Here is a 17,210-nt window from a genome sequence, read left to right on the forward strand (position 1 = left end):
CTTGTGAGGCTTATTGCTGGGCTTCGTCAGTTGGGCCAGGGCAGCCGTCAGCTCAGGGCCGGCTTTGTCCGCTCCCGAGACGATGCCCTTCTGAGGATTGTGCTTGGTGCCCCCTGGCTGGTGGACCCCTCCCACAGTGAGCCCTTTGTGGCCCTGAGTGAGCCCTGGGAATTGACTTCCCTCTGCCCCTTCCCCGTGGGACTCCCTAGCCTGGGTGGTTGCCTCACACAAGTGGGCTGGTCGGGACCACCCGTCTGGATCGCCTTTGTGCAGCCCTCTCCTCTCTGGTGCTCTGATTGCTCGCTGCCTTCATCTCCCCAGACTCTGAGCTCAGTCTGCTCAGCTTAGGGGTGCTGCCCCTCACTTCTTCCTCCCTGCCCCTGGTTGGAGTTTCTAGGCAGTGCGCTGGAGCAGTCACAGGAGACAGGCCTTGTGTGTTCCCCCCTGGCAGGGCTCATCATCCTGTGTGGCCTCTTGCCCAGTGTCTGCAGACCCTTGTTGCCCACATTTCCTCTTGGTTTTTATTTGAGGTAGTAGGACAGTAAATTCTCGGTGCTCCTTTCTGGCTTGACGCAGAAGCCCTCTCTGCACCGGTGTCAGAGCTGTTCTCCACCTGGGCCTGCATGGATTGGCGTGCATTTCTGAGTAGATACCCCTGAAGCTATCAGTGGGTGTGGTGGAATTGGAAAGGTCAAGTGGAAAGGACTTTTGGTTAATTAACAAGTTGTGTTAGTGAAGTTTAACTGTCTTTAGTTTTTCTTGTTTGTATTTTGTCACTGTGAGGGCTGATCATGTATCAAAAGCAATTGTATTTTGATAGGCCAGGGTTAATTAGAACCACTTTAATAACTAATTATGAGCAACAATAATTTTCAGAGAAGTAAAAGCAAGTGGAAATGATTCCGATGATCAGTTAACCTCTAACAGTTTTTGACATGTAATGTGATTTGTATGAAAAAGTAAGAGTCCTCTTTCTCACGAAGGTTGTCGGGGCCAAAGTGGTGACTAACGCCCGCAGTCCCGGGGCTCGGTGCTATGGGTTTGTCACCATGTCAACCTCCGATGAGGCCACAAAGTGTATCAGCCATCTCCACAGAACTGAGCTTCACGGAAGAATGATCTCTGTAGAGAAGGTGAGGCCCTTCTTACCTGTGGTAACTCATGTTGCTCGCAAGCTGGAAGACCTGGTCCCTGAGCTATTTCTGTCTGTGTTCTTTTTAGGCCAAAAATGAACCTGCTGGGAAAAAGCTGTCTGACAGAAAAGAGTGTGAAGTGAAGAAGGAAAAATTGTCGAATGTTGACAGACATCATTCTGTGGAAATCAAAGTTGAAAAGTAAAGTGATTTTTTAAAAAACCTTTCTCTTGAGAAGATGACTGGGAAGAGGGCAGGTGGCCCCCACAGGGTCACTCATGAAACAAGCATGTGTCCTTTCCATAGACAGCCTCACCAGCTCCTCATTTAAATCTCAGGTGGTTTTTGCATTTTGCTGCCACTTAATAATTATTTATGTCTAAGCAATTTAGTGGTCTGTTAAAAAAAATAACAGAATGAAAAACTAACACAGTTGACCCTTAAACAGCACTGGTTTGAACTGCACAGATCCACTCACATGGGGGATGTTTAGTAGTAACTACAAAGTTCTACAGGGCCCGCAGTTGGCTGGACCTGCGACTGTGGAACTGTGGGTGGGAAGGGCCGGTTGTAAAATTACACGTGCGTCTTCTACTGTGTGGAGGGTCAGTGCCCTAATCCCCACGTTGTTGGAGGGTCAGTTGTAGTTTTACTTGATTCTTAACGTCCTGAGTCCTTACATGGTCTCTCAAACTTTGGAGTCATTTCCTTATCCAGATTGATTTCACGCAGTTCTTGGTTTTTATCACAGCAACTGCAAAAACTCAGCTTTGCAAAGATACAGTGGCGTCCAAAGGCATGTAGCCTGATCTGATATTGAAATGAGTGACCTCAAGCTAGTAGTTCATGCAGTGTCTGACAGATGTCAAGTATTGCTGTGTTTCCCTCAGAAATTTATCAGATCCCAGGGCACTGTGAGTTTGCCTATCCTGGTGTACCTTGGCACAGTGGTTTTGAAACCACAGGTCTGAGATGCTATTTTTATAAAGGAGGTGATTTATGTCTTTAATCGAGATGGAAATAGAGACAGATCATTCAAAGAGGGCATTCCCTATTTATACTTTTATGAAAATCGTAGGTTTATCTTTTTGAGAAGGTGGACTTTGGTGATGAGCCTGATAGGATGCTGTTCTTAGAATGCTGAGTGTCTGCATTAAGTTTATATTGTCAACACGATTTATTTTCATTTCTAGGTCCACTTACATCTAAAAATTGAACCCTTTGCTGAGAATGTCAGTCTCACAGTAATTCCATTTTTGTTGTTGTTGTTTTTAACGTAAAAATTTATAGTAAACATGCCTGTAGGCATCATAATACTCAGACACTGAACTTGGTTTTTAAAGGTGTGATTGTCCATCTTCACTGTGGCCAAACTGGAAAGTATAAACCCGTGAGAAGTGGGTATTGGATTAGCCTTCACGTATTAAGGAGAGAGACTGTAATTTTACCAACAACTTCTCCAAAGAGACACGTCCTGTCAGTAGTGCTAAAACCTTGTATTGGTTGAACACGGGGAACTTGGGAGTTCTTGGTGTTCTTAGTGTCTCAGGATGCATTTTGTTCATTGATTCTCTGATCACAAAAGTGCGATGTTTGCAGGAAGAGGAAGGGGGGTATAGTGGCTAGCTGGCGTGTGTCAGACGGCTTCTGCAGCCTCTGTAACAGTCCTGTGCGGGCCGTGCTCTGCGGAAGGAGAGATGGCTCAGAAGGTCGGGCAGGCGCCAGCCTGAGGCCGGCCAGGGGCGGCTGCCCCGGTGCAGGGGCGCTTCACTGGGGGTGAGCTTAGGATGTTTGAGCCAAACTGCCGTCGAGTGATTTGCCTAGGAGGCTGAGCATTCTAAGACTTGTTTTTAATCTTATTATTTTCTTCATTAGACGTTTATTTTAAGAATTTCTAGGTTTAGTGGTCGGCCTGAGTGAAACAGCTTTTCCAAAGAGGTGGCTTGTCTTGGCTGCCCGGATGAGTAGTGGTTTTTATGGTGTTGCCACTGGGAAAGCTCACGCACATCGGGCACAACCCCACTACCCAGGGGTGATGCTTCTTGGTATATATCCCTCTAGTCTGTTTTCCTACATATGTATTTTTTAGAAATTGCTTTTTAACTTAGTGTTATCAAGAAGTTCTTCTGTGAGGTGCCGTGTGGGTGCAGAACAAGTAGGAGGGGTGAGGGGTCCTTTCGACATTTTTCAGGTCTGCAGGGAGGGAGAAGGCAACGCCCCGGAATTGTGGAGGAGGCATGTCAGAGACGATCCCTAGTGACTATTTGCAGTCACGGAGTGGCCAGAAACAGGCTCTAGTCTGTCAAAAGGGAGCTGGGTGAATCACCGTGGGCTGTCGGGCAGCGTCTGTACCTGTGCCCACGCGGCCTAACGGGCAGAGCAGGAGGTGAAGGCGTGGTAGGGCAGCACCCCAGTCCCGTCCAGCTGTGTCAGTCTGAAGAGGTGTAGAGCATCACATGGGACATCGTGGTCATGTGAAGGGGCACGCAAAGCCAGGAGAGGCGGAGCCAAATGACCGACAGTGAAGGCACGGTGGTGTTGTCATAGGGATGAGTGTATCTGACATCTGCTGTGTGTACAGTGTTTTGTTTTTTAAAGGGAAACCAGTATGTTAAAGACATTTACAATGATCAGTTCTGGTAAACGCTGTCAATTTCTTTTTACTTTAAAATATTACTGAAAGTAAATACAACTTTAAAGATGACAGCTTTGTGCTGTGGAAGTTGAGGAGTGAGGAAGAGTGACCTGAGTGACATCTGGGGGAAGTTTACCTGGGCCTCCAGAGCTCTGCCCGGGTGGTGGGAAGAGAGGGCAGGAAGTGCTGGTTAGTGGACCTGGAGAGGCCTGGCTTCTCCGTCCTGGACCCTGGCACACAGTGGGCATTTAATAAGTGTGGAGTTTAATTGCCTGAGACAAACAGCAATAGGGAATACAGGAGACACCTTTGAATGGCAGCAATGATTTATTTCACTGCTTAGAATAAAACTGCCTTCAGTTGAAATGGTACTAACAGTCTCCACATTTCTAGCATGTCACGTGCCATTTTACCTCCCCCGGAGTGTGCAGAAGTTACCTGCGCGGTGTGTGGGTGGGGAGGGGAGGGGCCCCTGCGTCATACAGCAGGCACCGCCCATCCTCATACTATGTCTGCATTCTGTTTTATACTGTACTGACTTGGAAAAAACGTTTTTCCCTACAAAACTTAAAAATAATACTCCACACAAACAAAATGAAACATTTAAAGTTAGCTTTTAGCAGGCTTTCCTATGTAGTGGAGTGTTTCTCATGAATGTTTGCGGTGCATCTAGCATTTTGGAAAAACACCCCATGAGCCTGCAGGCCCATCCGGCATGCTCCTGGGCGTAGCAAGTAACTTAAGTGGGAATAGGGGCTGTATCTAAAGAGGGTATTGTGAGTACTGCGGTTTTCAAATGATTTTCCCCTCCCGCTGCCGTCGCACAGGTCTGTTGTGTGTGGGGAGTCTGAGTGAGTGCAGACTGCTTGGGTTAGAGTCTTGGGGACTCATGTCTGATAACTGTGTTTTTAAATAGAACTGTAATTAAGAAGGAAGAGAAGATCGAGAAAAAGGAAGAAAAAAAACCTGAAGACATTAAAAAGGAAGAAAAAGACGAAGATGAACTGAAAGCAGGACCTACAAATCGGTCCAGAGTTACCAAATCAGGTGATGAGAGTCTTTCAAGTGTTCGCAGGAAGGGGAGCGCCAGGCCGGGGTGGCGGCGGCGGGGTTCGGGTTGGAGCATGTGAGCACAGCACTGTGGTGACTTGGCTGAGCCGTGCTGTTCACAGGAAGCTGTAAAGCGACAGAGCCTCAGGTGATGAAGTGACTTAGAGGAGTTTCTCTGTGACAACAGAAATCTGGAGTTTTCCTGGTCAGGATCTGTGTTTATTGGTGGCTCAGGGACCTGGGTTCTTGCTTTTCCTGAGTCTGACAGACCAGAGTGTGGGACTCGAGAGGAGGTGTCCTGATTCTTGTGACTAATTCCATGCAGTTCTGCACGTGTGTGATCCAGTTTTTCATGTGTTTATATTAAAGCCAGATGTAGCAAAAAATGTGGAGAAAACTAAAACCTGAGAACTTCTGTACCCATTAAAGTAGTTGCATTGGAGCACGTCACCTCTATTGTTATTTTACAGAAGTTTATTGCTTTGTTCCTGGGTTTTGGCACCAAAAAAAAAACCCACTTTATTGTGCTCTGCACCCTCAGATTTGCATGAGATTCCACAGAATGTTTTGTGGAAAAAAATAAAACCAGTCCGCTTTCCCCCATAACCCCCCCCCCCCATGAAACAGAAACAAAACCCAGCCATCTGGAGCCTTGGAATTTGGTATGGCGCATTATAAGCTACATCTTAAGTGTTTGGGGTAATTTACCAGCAGTCTCAAGAGGAACGTGTGTTTAAAATGTTCCTCAAGTATTGTAAATCTCCCTAAATCAGTCACTGTTCTGGCGGTTAGAGCCTGGTTATCGTGTCATTGAGGGGAATGTCGGTTTGGAAGCCTTTATTGCAGTAGATGAATGAGGGGAGCCCACCCGTTTTGTGGGGGCCTCAGAGCCGCAGTGTCTGACTCAGAGCACAAGCGCTCCAGGATGTGTGGGAGGAATACAAATTGAAGTTGGTTCTCCTTGGAGGCGCTGGGATTTAGCGTGGGGGTGAAGGAAGCCTGCAGGCTGGGCGTGTTTGTGCCCATGTTGCAGAATGCACTTTGGTTCACATTTATGCTGAAAGATACAAACAGATCACAGCACTTCGCTCTAGATGAACAGAGGCCTGTCAGGGAGTGCCAGCCGCTCCAACCCCATGTGGCCCTATCGGCCGTGCTGACTTTGTATCCCAGCGAAGAGAAAGATGAGGTGTGAGGCCCCAGAGCTGAGCATCAGTCACTTGATGGAGCGAGCATCGGGAGCCCGTCAGCCCGAGTGCTGCCCGCGGTCGGGAAGCGAGGTGTCAGCATGTTTTCATAGTTGCTGTGTTTCTCCCTGAAGGAAGCAGAGGAATGGAACGAACGGTTGTAATGGATAAATCGAAAGGGGAGCCTGTCATTAGCGTGAAAACCGCAAGCAGATCAAAAGAGAGAGTAAGTACTGCTTCTGCCAGCTCAAGTCAGGCCTTTTCTTTTAAGATTTTAACGAGGTTTGAACCCAGGACCTCAGGGCCTCGTGCATGCTAAGGCATGCACTCTACCACTGAGCTGTCTCCCTCCCCCCCAAGTCCAGCCATTTTTGATGATGGCTTAACAACCACTTTGATTGGCGTTACGGAAACAATGTTGTTTCACCTTTAAAATTTTAAGGGTTCTGTGAAGTGCTCAAGAGGCATGTTGATAACTGTGTAGATTATACATATAGACACGAATTAGGTTCTAAACCTTGTTTCAAAACAGTATTTAACCATGTTTGTTTCCCATAAACATGTTGACCCTTTGCCCATTTTGTCCCATGATTCCCTTTCTCTGATTCACAAGTTGGACAGAGTGAGCAAGACCCAGGGCTTTTCAAGTTGGAAGGCAGGTCCTGCTCTTTGATTAATCTAATAGCACTTTATTCATTTTCCTTAGTAGTTCTTCTTGTTTTCTATTAAAGTAGCCAAAAAGCAAGGTAGAGTCCATCCTAAAACTGACTGTCTCGTGTTACCAGAGGAGCTCCATTGCTTACGTGGTACACACCACTGGACAAGCTAGTTGCTTCTCATTTTACTTTTTCCACCCAGGGAAACAAAACCCTGTGCATCCCAGCTGAAGGTTCTAACTAAAATGTTAAGGAAAGCAGCGCCCTTCAGTGAGTGCAGAGCTAACAGTATTCATCCAAGAACATTTTGTGGTGTTGAGACTTAATTCTGAAATGGACATTTGAGTTCTATAAAGCAGCAGATCTAATGCTGTTTTTCCTGTGGGCTGTAGGACAATCATGAAATACAGAGAAATGTAGAAAAGAACACCCAAAAAGGCCTAAAATCTTAACACCCAAGTAACTCTGATGTTAAAAAAAAAAAATAGCAGTGCAGGCGTGATTAGAACATACAGATAGTACAGGAGGACGCGGCGTGAAGCAGCAGCCTGCCTGGCGGGGCTCCTCGCGGCCCCTCGGGGAGGACGGCCCGTCCCCGGCGCACACACCTGCGCCTCAGACGCCGCGGCTGAAGCGCCGCCCTGCCGTGCACCTCTCTGTACGTGGTACGTCTCGGGGAGCTTTGTGTATTGTGCATACAGCCCTGCTTTTTTACTTTTTTAAAAAAGAAGTTTAAATTCTGAAATAATTACAGATTCACGGGAAGTTGTGAGAGAGAGTACTGAGGTCCCAGGAACCCATCACCTGGTTTCACCCGACGGTTCCTCTCTTGTAGCTGTGCAGCGCTGTCTCAAAGCCAGGGGGGTTATGGTGCCAGGACGTTCTGTCACCAGTGTAGATTCGTGTGACCACCACCATGGCCCAGGTACAGAGCTAGTCCATCAGCACAAAGTTGGCCTCTTCAGTACTGCTTTGTCACGCCCACCCCACCAGCCCTGTTTTCCGTTGCCACACATTGTCATGGCGTATAAATGGAATCATCAACTGTGACCTCTTGAGATTGGCCTTTTCCCTCAACATGATGTCCCTGAAATCCATCCAGGTGGTGGTATGTGTCCTCCTCGTAAAGCTCGTATTAGTTTATGGATACACTGCGATCATTTTACCCAGTCCCCTGGTGACAGACACTTGGTTGTTTCCACATCTACTGCAAACTGCTGCAACATTGGTGTGCATGCCTCCTGGCAGGCTTTATAACAGGGAAATGCCCATTGGTGGGGTTGCTGGTCCAAAGCCGCCAGCACGTTATTCGTTGTGATGGATGCTATCAGAATGCCTTTCAGAAAGTTTTTGGAAGATACTTACATTCGTTGCATAGCAGGTACCAGGCCACTAGTAAGTGGCAAAGCCAGGTTATAGATCCAGGAATCCGATTTGGGGACTCCACTACCTCCCCCACTAGGTCACATCCTTACCTTGGAACGTAGGGTGTCTGTCCTTCCTTGCTCCAGCCTGCAGTGTGTGTGATCAGACTCTAAACTCTGCCTCTCGTGTGATGTTTTGGGTTGTGGATCTTTCCTTGTAATGAGGCTGTCCTATGTGTCCCCTTCCCTTTTTTTTTTTTTTTAGTATTTGGTTATGACCTTTGCCCATCTTTATTTGGGGTTTCTTGTCTTTTGTTGATGTTCTCTCCCCTTTATGAGCTAATGAAGAAAAGAAGCTGAGGAGCTTTTAGAAAATGTTCCCCGGCTCCTTCCTTGGAGCCTCTGGGGCAGTGTCTGCAGGAGGCCCTGGGCTCTGAGCTGTGTAAAAACTTCCTGGGAGATTCTAGTTTGCGGCCAGCTGGGGAGTCCCAGCCTTTGAGAACCTCTGAAGTGGGAGTCAGCCGTAAGCATTTCCTGGCTTATCCCAGAAATTAGTACATTGTACCGCATTGAGAGTGCCATTTCACAGAAGTGTGTCTGGCTTGTTCTGTTATGAGACCACCTGCCTGAGGCCTGAGCCAACAGCTGAGAAGTGAAAAATGCAGCCCATCATCCAGCTGGCCACACAGCTGGTTTGACAACTTCCCCGCTGAACAGGCGGGCCCCCGTGCATCGTGCACGCCAGCCCTGTGCCTCTGAGAAGCTGGGTTTGCTTTAGGTAGTGCAGAGTGCTGGGCTGTGCTGTTCCAGAACGCCTGTGCTGAGGTTTCATCCCGCCTTCTCCCACCCACGCCCTCTGTTTGCGACATTTGAAAGCAAGACTGGCAGCGAAACTCAGGTGTGGAGTGAAGCAGCCTGCACTGGGGTCTCTGAACTGTGTGGGGTGGAAGACTCTTCGTCTGATCCAGATAGATCCACACACTTAACTTTCATCTTGCGTTTGTTGTAATCATTTTTCTGACATTAGTACATCAATTTTGGTAAACAGAGCTCTAAGAGTCAGGATCGCAAGTCGGAAAGCAAAGAGAAGAGAGACATCTTGTCGTTTGATAAGATCAAAGAGCAAAGGGAACGAGAGCGCCAGAGGCAGCGGGAACGGGAAATCCGCGAGACGGAGAGGCGGCGGTGAGTGGGGCCGAGTTGGGCTGGCAGGTTGGTGGTCTCCTCTTGGGATGGTCGTCCTTCTTCCCAAGCAAGTCGCCTGTGTAGCCTGGGCTCGCTGGCCGCCTAGTCTGTTTCCCCTGCGACCGAAAGGCAGGGGTTCACCCTGGTCCGTGGGCATCACCTCTGGCTGAAGTTGAACCCTGGCCTGTGCAGCAAGTGCACCCACGTGTGGGTTTGATAGAAGGGTCCCCAGGGTCAAGGCCTCAGTCTTCTTGCCAAATTATTAACACGGTGACCCAGGAGTGTGCTGGTCTGTGTATCGTGGTGTCTACAGGCCGAAGCGGCCCCACAGCGACCTCCTGGGCCTCTCTTATCTTTGTTCAGGAGATGGTTTATTGAAGCAGCTTGTCATTTCTACTTTCACATTCTGCCATGTCACATGGGGACATCCATTGTGACCTGGTCATTTTCCCTCAAATACTGCTCAGCAAAAGTGTCATGTCATAGTGCTTTGGAAACTTTTTTTGAGCAAAAGTCGATTGTATAGAAACTGCTCCAGTTTGCTTTGCTAAAATAGTGTGATTTCAGCCTCTGCACGTGTAGCTGTAGAGAGAGAAGCCTGTCGGGAAGCGTCTTTATCCATTTGGACATTTTTTGCTCCTGACTGGTTTGCTCTTGGTTTGGAGCCTTTCTAGGCACTAAGGGAGGGAGGGGAGGGGTGAGGAGGGGCAGTGGCTTTTCTGCTCAGATGCAGAGAGGGGCGTCCCCAGTCCTGCTCAGCTCCTCGTGTGCAGTGGCCGATGACGCAAGACCTTGGGCCCTTTTTTCATGCTTGGCCTTCTCCAGACCCAGCACTTTATTAGGTCCCTTCAAAATGACATGCTTGTTAAAGATACAGCCTTTTTAGAGGGAAGGTGTGAAAAAGATGGCTCATTGTACAGTGTTAACCATCCTTTCTCAGGAAAGGCTCCTGTCATCCGTTTCTCCAGGGTTTTCTCTATGCCCAGCAGCCTTTAGAGTAGCCATCATCCTTTGTGTTTCTTACTTTTCTGCCCCCTTCATAACCTGTGGCTTCATTTTGGTGCCTTGGAGCCAAGTCTTCCTAGTCTGGTCCTGAGGCTCTGTGTATTCTGGCCATCACCTGCTTCCTTCCCAGCTCACTCCTGGGTTTGCTTTTTTGAGAAAGGGAAGGTCTGGAGACTGTGGTTTCTGGCGGATCCCAGCAGCTTGGTGGGAGTGGGTTCATGCCTGCTGCCTAGTAGCCAGTGGATGACAGCCAGGCCCAGCCAAGCCAGTTACCATCTGACACCTGGAAGTTTCCAGGCTCCTTCGGAGGGCGATGCCTTGGTCTTGATTGCCGGGCGCCACCACATTGGGAAGTCAGGGCGGCCTTCCTGTGTTCCCCCAGAGAGCGCGAGCAGCGTGAGCGCGAGCAGCGCTTGGAGGCCTTCCACGAGCGGAAGGAGAAGGCACGGCTGCAGCGGGAGCGCCTGCAGCTCGAGTGCCAGCGGCAGCGCCTGGAGCGGGAGCGCATGGAGCGTGAGCGGCTGGAGCGGGAGCGCATGCGCGTGGAGCGGGAGCGCCGGAAGGAGCAGGAGCGCATCCACCGCGAGCGCGAGGAGCTGCGGCGCCAGCAGGAGCAGCTGCGCTACGAGCAGGAGCGGAGGCCGGTGCTCAGGCGGCCCTACGACGACGGGCGGTAAGGCCCCCGGCCGCCCGCCCGCTGTTACAAGCCGTTAGGCCTGGAGCAGGGGGAGGTGGTGCTTCCGCTTCCCTGGGGTAACAGCCTCTGTTCCTGCCCCGCGCAGCGTGGGGAATCGGAGACGCTTAAGACGGAATCTAGCGCCTCTGGGGGCCTTTGCAGGACAAGTTGCTACCACCTCCCTCGCCGTGCAGATGCTTCCCTAGCTGAATTATTCTCCAGGGAATCTTGAGAGCTGCCCCTTGCTGAAGGATTTGCGGTGCTTTCACTTAGGCTGTCCCATTATTTGCACTGTGGTTCCTGGTGGAGTGTGACCACTCTGTCTCTTAAGTGTGTAGGAGACAACCAAGTGTGCCTTGGGCCGAGTTCACCACCGCCCCTGTCGGTCTTGTGTGTCCTCCTAGAGGGAGAGGCAAAGAGTTGGCGCTGTGGAAAAGGAAATTGCCTTCCCATTCAAAAAGTGGGTTTATTGGTCTCCAGCTTCTCTGAGCTGCTTAATTGACGGTCACCTGTTACCCCACCACCTGTGAGCCTAATTTTCTGGTAAAAATCACGAAGATAATTGGATACCATCCTGAGTTGTATGTCGTTCGCTATCACCCGATCTAATTCCCTTTGCTTCTGCAAAAACTCAGAGGGAGGTTCAGGTTACCATAGAAGACAAGAAGGTGAAAATGTGGCAACATGCAGTGCCATTCCAGGAGAATCAAATATTTCATTTCACTTGTGTTTGAGCTCATGTGGGGATCAAGGTATTAACAGGCTTGTGATACAATTAGCTCACAGCAGTTCTTTTTTCAGGATTGTCAGATGAGAATGCCAGTATGCCTTTTGGCAGTTTGGGGGATTTTAATTTATCAAATCAAAGCGATAATGATTGAATGTTTAGAGATTAGCCCTGCAGGACATTTTAAAAGATACTGGTTCTAGAGAGAGAGCTCCCCTCCCCACCTCCGACCTTTCTTTTTCCCCTCATTCTCTTTCATAAATGAAATTTCCATCCTTTTAAAAATAAAACATAGGCGAGATGACACTTATTGGCCAGAAGGAAAGCGCATGGCCATGGAGGACAGATACCGGCCAGACTTCCCTCGGCCTGATCACCGCTTCCACGACTTTGACCATCGTGACCGCGGCCAGTACCAGGACCATGTGGCTGACAGGTCAGTGCGCCGCCCCCTCCTACGGCAGGGATCAGTCTCCGTCGGTTCTTTTAATTTCTGGGGCTCTCTTGAGGTACCTAGTCAGTGCCTCTGGCTGCCACATGTGAGATTTAGTAACAGACTGCAGTCAGGACATTGGAATCGGTGGTCACTTGTGGCATCTTCGCCTTGTCTAGCAGGCAGGCATCACAGCTCGTTTCACGCGCTGCCCTCTTCACAGCGAGGGTAGGCAGGCCCTGGGCAGGACCTGAGCCTCAGCATCCCCCGCGCCCCGGTCGGTTTCACAGCCACTGCTCCCTCTCCCTCCCAGCGGCCCGGGCCCCGATGGAGCACGCGCTCTGAGGAAGGCCTGGCCCGGTCTCCTTACTAGTACAGATGAGGAGGCAGTTTAGAGAAAGGGCGCGACTTGCTTGGGCCATCCGCAAGGGCCCCTGACCTGCACAGGTTCCGAGCCAGCACGTTGTGGAAAGAGCTGACTGCGGAATGTGGGGAAGGTCCTGTTAGGTCTGCTTCGTGTTTCGAGGGTCTGGGTGGGTGTTTTGCCAGTGCTTTTTTAAATGAGGACTATATCATTTATTAAAAAGGCCGCTCTCAATTTTCCAGTTTAAGAATTCTCTCTTTAGGTTTCTCGCTGTGCTCCCCTGGGCTGCATATCCATGAGCCGTTTCACTGCTCATTAGCTCTTTCAGAGTGGAGGGGGGAACAGGGGAAAGACGGGCTGAGAAGCCACTCATTTAATCAATTATGGCTGGAATTGGTTTGAGATGTGGTGTGAGTCACGTGTGTTGGGTCAGACCTGAGGTTAGGGACCCTCTGAGGCTTTCTTATCACCAGGCTTGTCACCAGGCCACAGATAAATTAGGCATTGGCTTCATGGTATGTCTCTCTACTTCTGAGATCCCTCTGAGGGATCGTAGTTCAGTAAAACCTTCATTACCACCTTCTTAGGATCAGACTTCTCTCCCACCCCCAGGGAAAAGCATTTAGATGCAAACCAGCTTTTTTTTTTTAGGTCAGTAAATTACAGTTCTTATGTGGTAAAAGAGGATAAGTACCCCAATTGTGGAACTTTTTCGTGTGGGCTGCAGAAATGTATAGAACCATCAGCTGCCATTGGAATGAGCTATTTCCCTTTTGCAGGAGGGAAGGTTCAAGGTCGGTGATGGGAGAGCGAGATGGGCAGGTGAGTAAAACCCAGACACCAGGCCCGGGTTGGCGCTGCTGCTGCATGTGGCTGGGGAGAAGGGGTGGAGACGTCAGGTCTGGCCAGTGAGTAGACTGGCACACGATCGGTAGCTTTCTGGGTAGTGAGTTTGTGTGGTTTTAAATACGTAGGGCTAATGCTTGCTTCGTTTCATTAAGTGTAGTAAAACCGGGGCTTAGCAGCCTGTTGGGGTCGTTCAGTTCATGTTTTGGGGCATTTCTTTGTGTCAGGTACTGGGGTGGATCCCGGTGTGTCTGGTGCCCTGTGAGGAGTGAATAGTGTGTTGGCTCATGGACAGGGGGAGGCTTCCATGAGAAAGATGGGAGACAGCATCAGAATCGTGGCTTTTTGAAATGGGATGTGGTTTTTGAGAGAATACTATGTGGTCTTTTTCACCACCCAGATGTGCTGGCTCTCTCAGAATAGAATTGGTTGGCCAGGAGTCCTGAACCATTCCCATCTGTGGTCCTTGCCTCCGGGTGTCAGTGCGAGAGGCCTGTGCTGCCTCTGAGGAACGACATCGAGAGGGGTCGGAGGGCACTGGATGCCCTGGGTGTGTGGGAAGGGCCCCCCCATCACCAGCAAGGAGCAGGTGTTCTGACTCTTCAGGGAAGATGGGTCTCAGTGACTCTTCGTGGACCATAAAGTGTGGGGTTCTCCATGCCCACAGAGCAGGAGGGTCCTTTGCTGGCCCTTTGTGTGGTACCAGAGATGGAGCTTTAGAGGCACCTGGGGTTCTCAAGTGAGGAGGGGATCAGAAAACATCAGAAGGGGCATGGGCAGGCCCTCTGGGGTGGCTGAGGGTGCTGAGCCACACTTCGGCCCACCGAGGCAGGGTCTGCAGGTTGGCAAAACCCAGAAAGTGTGCCTGCTGCAGGCCTGTCCAGGAGTGATGCGGCTAGAGTCGCCCTGTTCCTTTTGTGCCTTCTAGCACTACTCAGATGACCGCCATGGCCACGGAGGACCACCGGAGCGCCATGGCCGGGACTCCCGAGACGGCTGGGGGTGCTATGGCTCCGACAAGAGGATGAGTGAGAGCCGGGGGCCGCCGCCTCCACCCAGGTTAGCGGGCAGGCCTCAGTGGGGCCAGGTGTCTGTCCTCAGCTGGTCAGAGATTGGCGCCTCCAAAAGTGAACCTGGACTGTGCATCTGCCAAGTCGCCTAGAATGGCCTCTCCCAGCTCAGTGTGGCCAGGGTCACCCCTAGGTGTGAATGTCGCCATCATGGGCCCTGCCTGCTGAAGGAGACAGCCTGTCCTGAAGCCTTCTTAGACTTGTCCTCACCGTTTGTAGAGAAGCTTTACCCCCACCCCTCGAAGTGGTCTGTAGGTATTTTTAAGGCTGGAGTCACGGATACCAGAAGTTTCTACCACACCTCTAAGTGGGTTTTCAGGTGTTGAGTGAAGACTGGGGTGCAGTCTGATAGATTAGTATGGAGTGTTCTCTCCCCATCGACCTACTTAGCACTCAGTCCTTTCATGTCATTTAGTCTGCTTTGCCTTAAACGAGAGAGCTCCTGCTTGGGTAGAAGACTGTGCTGAGCAGTGTCACCAGTGTGGCTGGGTGGCTGTCACCTGATGGCAGACATGGCACGCACAGGGGTGCACTCACACTTGGAGACAGGTGTTGGAGGTTGTCTGGTGGGTTCCTGGTCCCAGGCGTCTGAGTGCTGATCAGCTGGCAGCCAGTGCACTTGTCCTTCCACACGCAGCCTGGGGCCAGGAAGCTTTTCTAGGTGGCCTCTGGGGACTGCTGGCACCCACACTTTGGAACTGTATTTGAATTTTAATCTCCCAGAGTTTCTGTCAGAAACTTTTTGTAAATAGCTTTTTTGAGATATAATTCACATGTGTGCAGTTCACTCTTTTAAAGTGTACAGTTCACTTGGGATATCCACAGAGTTGTGCCTGCATCCCATGGCCAGCTTCATCACTCAGAAAAGTCCCTCCCCCTTCTCCGGCTCCTGGCAACCGCTAACCTGCTTTCCCTTTCTCTGGATGTGCCTGCTCTGGGCGTTTCATGTAAATGGAATCACACACTCTGTGGCCTTGTGTTTGGCCTCTGTCATTGAGCATCTGTTTTCAAGGTTCATCCATGTAGTAGCGAGTGTCAGTGCTTCGGTCCTCTTCGAGGCTGATGAATAGTCCAGTGTGTGGCTGGACCACATTTTGTTTCTCTGTTTATTAGTTGACGGACACTTCAGTGGTTTCTACTTTGGGGCTATTACAGAATCATGCTAAGAACAATGGGTACAAGTTTTTGTATAAATTCATGTTTACCCTTGTCTCGGTTAGACACTTAAGAGTGGACTTGCAGGGTCACGTGGTCACTCTGTTTAGCCTTTTAAGGAATCACTGCACTGTTTTCCAACCAGGCTGCGCCATTTTACATTCCCACCAGCTATTTCTCCGCATCTCCATCAACACTTGTCGTTGACTGTCTGATAACGGCTGTCCTAGCGGGAGTGAGGTGGTATCTCACATCTCATGCATGTGCTTCTGACGTTAGCTGTGCTGAACACCTTCTCATGTGCTGGCTGGCTGCATGTGATCTTTGGGGGGTGTCTGTTCCCGTTCCTTGCCCACTTCTCTCAGAAACACTTGACCGTGGGACTCAGTCAGCCCACACCACAGCCTCGCCTTAGAGGCACACTAGGACAGTCGTGTATCCGTCTTTTGTTTTGGCAAAGGGGTGGACGTGACTGGGCGGAGCACAGTCAGAGGCTGGAAGAGCATCAGGAGCGCCCCTGGCCGGGCACGGTGGACGTGGGCACGGTGGGCCGGGAGCACTTGCGGTGGCAAGGTATGGGCCAACTTTGTGGGAGGTGCGGCCAGAGGGCCGGCGTGCCCCCAGCATTTCCAGGCACTTCCAAGAAGGGAGTGTTGGCAGACTCTTCCTTCTCTTCCAGGTGGTGAGAGGGCCCTATCTGGGCCCTCGGGCCCAGGGCACATGGCAAATCGGGGCGGAATGTCGGGGTAAGAAGTTTTTGTCTGCGGATAAAACTGGTTTGTTCCTGCTCCTCACTTCTCTCCCTTGTTGCATGCTTGATCAACTTGCTGGGTCGGATGTTTTGAAAACAAACCCCCAAAGCAATTCTTGGCAACTTACGCAGATAACACTCTTCGCCTCCCCTGGATGCAATCTGTGGTTATGGTTTTTCTCACCTGGAAAAAGCCAAGGGGCTCCAAAGGCTGCAGAGCCGCATGCTGCGCCATGACGAGAGCGCAGGGCGCTGCGGGGCCAAACGCGTGCCTTTGTTCCTAGGCGAGGCGGCTTTGCACACGGCGGGCATTCCCAGGGGCACGTGGTGCCCGCCGGAGGCCTGGACGGCGGAGGACTGGCCGGCCAGGACCGGGGCAGCAGAGTCCCACACCCCCACCCCCACCCGTACCCTCACTTCACCCGCCGCTACTAGGCCCCACCCACTCCGTGTGTCCTGGTAGGCGGACAGACGTTCTGTTGAATCTCTTAGCCAGAGTTACCTTGAACTTGTGGAATCTTTTAAAAAAAAAAAAAAAACAAAGCAAATCCTGCCACCATGTTGTAGTTCAATACAATGTGAATTCACTTTTTTTGTTGTTGTTTTTAAATAAATGTGTTCTTGTTCTGCCATTTTTAAGACAAGGTTTCTGTTAACGAGGCATTCCATTTTCCATTAATAAAAGTTTATGGTTCGCACGTGTGTGTGTCTCAGTGATTACAGAGCACGGTGTCAGCCCTTGGCGGCACCACTGTGTGTTTGGGTAGTGGAGGCCGGCCTCTGTTACGAATTCTCACAGCCGCCCTGTGGAGTGGGGCATCCATCTCCGCATCTTACAGGTGAGGAAACAGGTGCTGGGGTCAGATATTTGCCCAAGGTCGTAGAGCTCGGCGGCAGCAGAGCTGGGATAGGAATCAGGAGTTCTTGGTTGCGGGGAGAGGTGTGTGTATTGTGGGGCCCTTGGACCAGTCAC

The 17,210-nt window shown here is 50.5% G+C and overlaps 1 protein-coding gene across 1 annotated transcript in view; it reads left to right on the forward strand.

The window, feature by feature from the left end:
* SAFB2 (scaffold attachment factor B2) overlaps positions 1–16,935 on the forward strand; it is a 31,295-nt gene extending 14,360 nt beyond the window's left edge. The window contains exons 10-21 of the mRNA XM_032465818.1: positions 984–1,133; positions 1,222–1,334; positions 4,685–4,815; positions 6,140–6,231; positions 9,074–9,210; positions 10,598–10,888; positions 11,914–12,054; positions 13,195–13,237; positions 14,190–14,320; positions 15,947–16,059; positions 16,166–16,232; positions 16,522–16,935. Coding sequence (XP_032321709.1) covers positions 984–1,133; positions 1,222–1,334; positions 4,685–4,815; positions 6,140–6,231; positions 9,074–9,210; positions 10,598–10,888; positions 11,914–12,054; positions 13,195–13,237; positions 14,190–14,320; positions 15,947–16,059; positions 16,166–16,232; positions 16,522–16,672 — 1,560 coding nt within the window. The 3' untranslated portion in view covers positions 16,673–16,935. The remainder of the gene's footprint in view (positions 1–983; positions 1,134–1,221; positions 1,335–4,684; positions 4,816–6,139; positions 6,232–9,073; positions 9,211–10,597; positions 10,889–11,913; positions 12,055–13,194; positions 13,238–14,189; positions 14,321–15,946; positions 16,060–16,165; positions 16,233–16,521) is intronic.
* Positions 16,936–17,210: the final 275 nt, after the last annotated feature.

Source organism: Camelus ferus, chromosome 22 (genome assembly GCF_009834535.1).
Source record: "Camelus ferus isolate YT-003-E chromosome 22, BCGSAC_Cfer_1.0, whole genome shotgun sequence".
Classification (NCBI taxonomy): domain Eukaryota; kingdom Metazoa; phylum Chordata; class Mammalia; order Artiodactyla; family Camelidae; genus Camelus; species Camelus ferus.